Source organism: Anastrepha obliqua, chromosome 6, assembly GCF_027943255.1.
Source record: "Anastrepha obliqua isolate idAnaObli1 chromosome 6, idAnaObli1_1.0, whole genome shotgun sequence".
NCBI lineage: Eukaryota > Metazoa > Arthropoda > Insecta > Diptera > Tephritidae > Anastrepha > Anastrepha obliqua.
Window position 1 is genome coordinate 28,946,624 of NC_072897.1, and position 1,639 is coordinate 28,948,262.

The 1,639-nt window shown below is 28.5% G+C and overlaps 1 protein-coding gene across 1 annotated transcript; it reads right to left on the minus strand.

Annotated features, from left to right (window-relative positions):
* Nucleotides 1–206: 206 nt before the first annotated feature.
* Nucleotides 207–1,022, minus strand: LOC129250276 (uncharacterized). Its single transcript, XM_054889912.1, has 2 exons — nucleotides 929–1,022; nucleotides 207–586 (listed from the first exon to the last, which is right to left on the minus strand). The coding sequence occupies exons 1-2, from the start codon at nucleotides 1,020–1,022 to the stop codon at nucleotides 207–209; spliced, it is 474 nt and encodes a 157-aa protein (XP_054745887.1).
* Nucleotides 1,023–1,639: the final 617 nt, after the last annotated feature.

Consider the following 1,639-nt stretch of genomic DNA (forward strand, 5'->3'; position numbering starts at 1 on the left):
ATTGTTTTTATTATAAATTTATTACCAATATTCAAATAAAAGCATTTAAAATAATTTTTAAACATAAAAGAAAAAACAATTATTGTTTTAAACAATAAAAAAAAAAACAAATGTTGTTTTAAACAATACAAAAGTACTTAAAGAATGTTTTTAACAGAAAAAATAATTCAGGTTTTTATAAAATATTTCACAACCAAATTAAAATTTCAGTCCATTTTTAAAGAAAAGTCTTTTTTAGCCGACCATACACAATTTTTTTTAATTAGTTCTTTACAAGTCAAAATGTGATGTATGGTTTTTATTTCCAATTTATTTCTTGTATTCGTTTTTATTAATTTTAATGATGAAAATTTTCTTTCTGCGACTGCAGAACTATGAGGCAAGGATAATAAGGTAAATATAAAACTAGTAAGGTCTGGGAACATTAGCTCACCCAGTCCATTTTTTATGTTAGATACTTTTTGCCAAAAGGAATCAATATCGATATCACTTTTTAAATTGTGATCACTTAATTTTAATAAAGTCCATTGGCTAACAATTTTATCACAGTCAGTATTACATAAGTATTCAAATTGCAAAATTAAATCTAAAATAGAATTGTCATTGTTTGATAGAAACTCGATAGGGGTTATTATTTTTAAAATTTCCAAGTCCTTTCTCATGAAATCAAATCTTAATTTGATTTGATCTAAAAGTTCAATGTAAAATTTTAAAATTTCTCCTTTTATGTCACTTACTTCTTCTAGTGTTGCTTTTGTTTTTAGTAGAAAAAATTCTGCTTTTGTACCAATGAAAATTTTTGATGTTTGATTATAATTATAAATGTTTTTGTAGTCAATATCGACGTGCAATTGTATGTCCTTTTTAATAAAATTGCTCAAAATTAAAAGGTAATGTGATTTAATATTTGAGTAAAGATATGGCAAACGACTTTGTTCCGACTGAAACTCTTTATTCAAATTGTTTATTAGAGGCAACACGTACGAAAGAAATAAGAAATAAACTTTTATTTCGTTGTTCATTTTTTCAGCCAATTGAACAGATCGAAATGCATTTACTTCTAATTTACAATTAATAAAAAAAAGTTTTAAGGCGTCCCATTGTTCAATTAAACGGGAGACAACTCCTTCTAAGGACAACCATCTAGTGTAAGATATACCTAAAATTTTATGTGGTTTTACAGAGCAATAGTCCTGAAACTCTGCAAAATCGTGCACTCGCTTAGGGCTGTGCGAAAAAAAACTATATATATTTCGGCATAACCAAACAACGTCTCCGGGTAGTTTTTTACAGGCATAACTTACGCACAAGTGCAAAGAATGGCAAGTGCACTTCAAATAAAAAATATTTGTTTCTGCCTCCAACAAAGTCTTTACACCTGATAAATGGCCAGCCATTACATTGGCACCATCCGTAGCCAAACCAATGATGTTTTTAAGCGGAATATTGTTGTTATGAAAGAAATTTTTTAAAACTTCAAACACTGATGATGTATCACATTTTGGTAGTTCTATGAGTGCTAGGAAGCGATCGCGTACGATAAAGCTTGCGACATATCTCACAACTAGCACTAAGCACTTTTTCGTTGAAACATCTGTGGTTTCGTCGATGATGATCGAAAACTTACATGATTTTAACT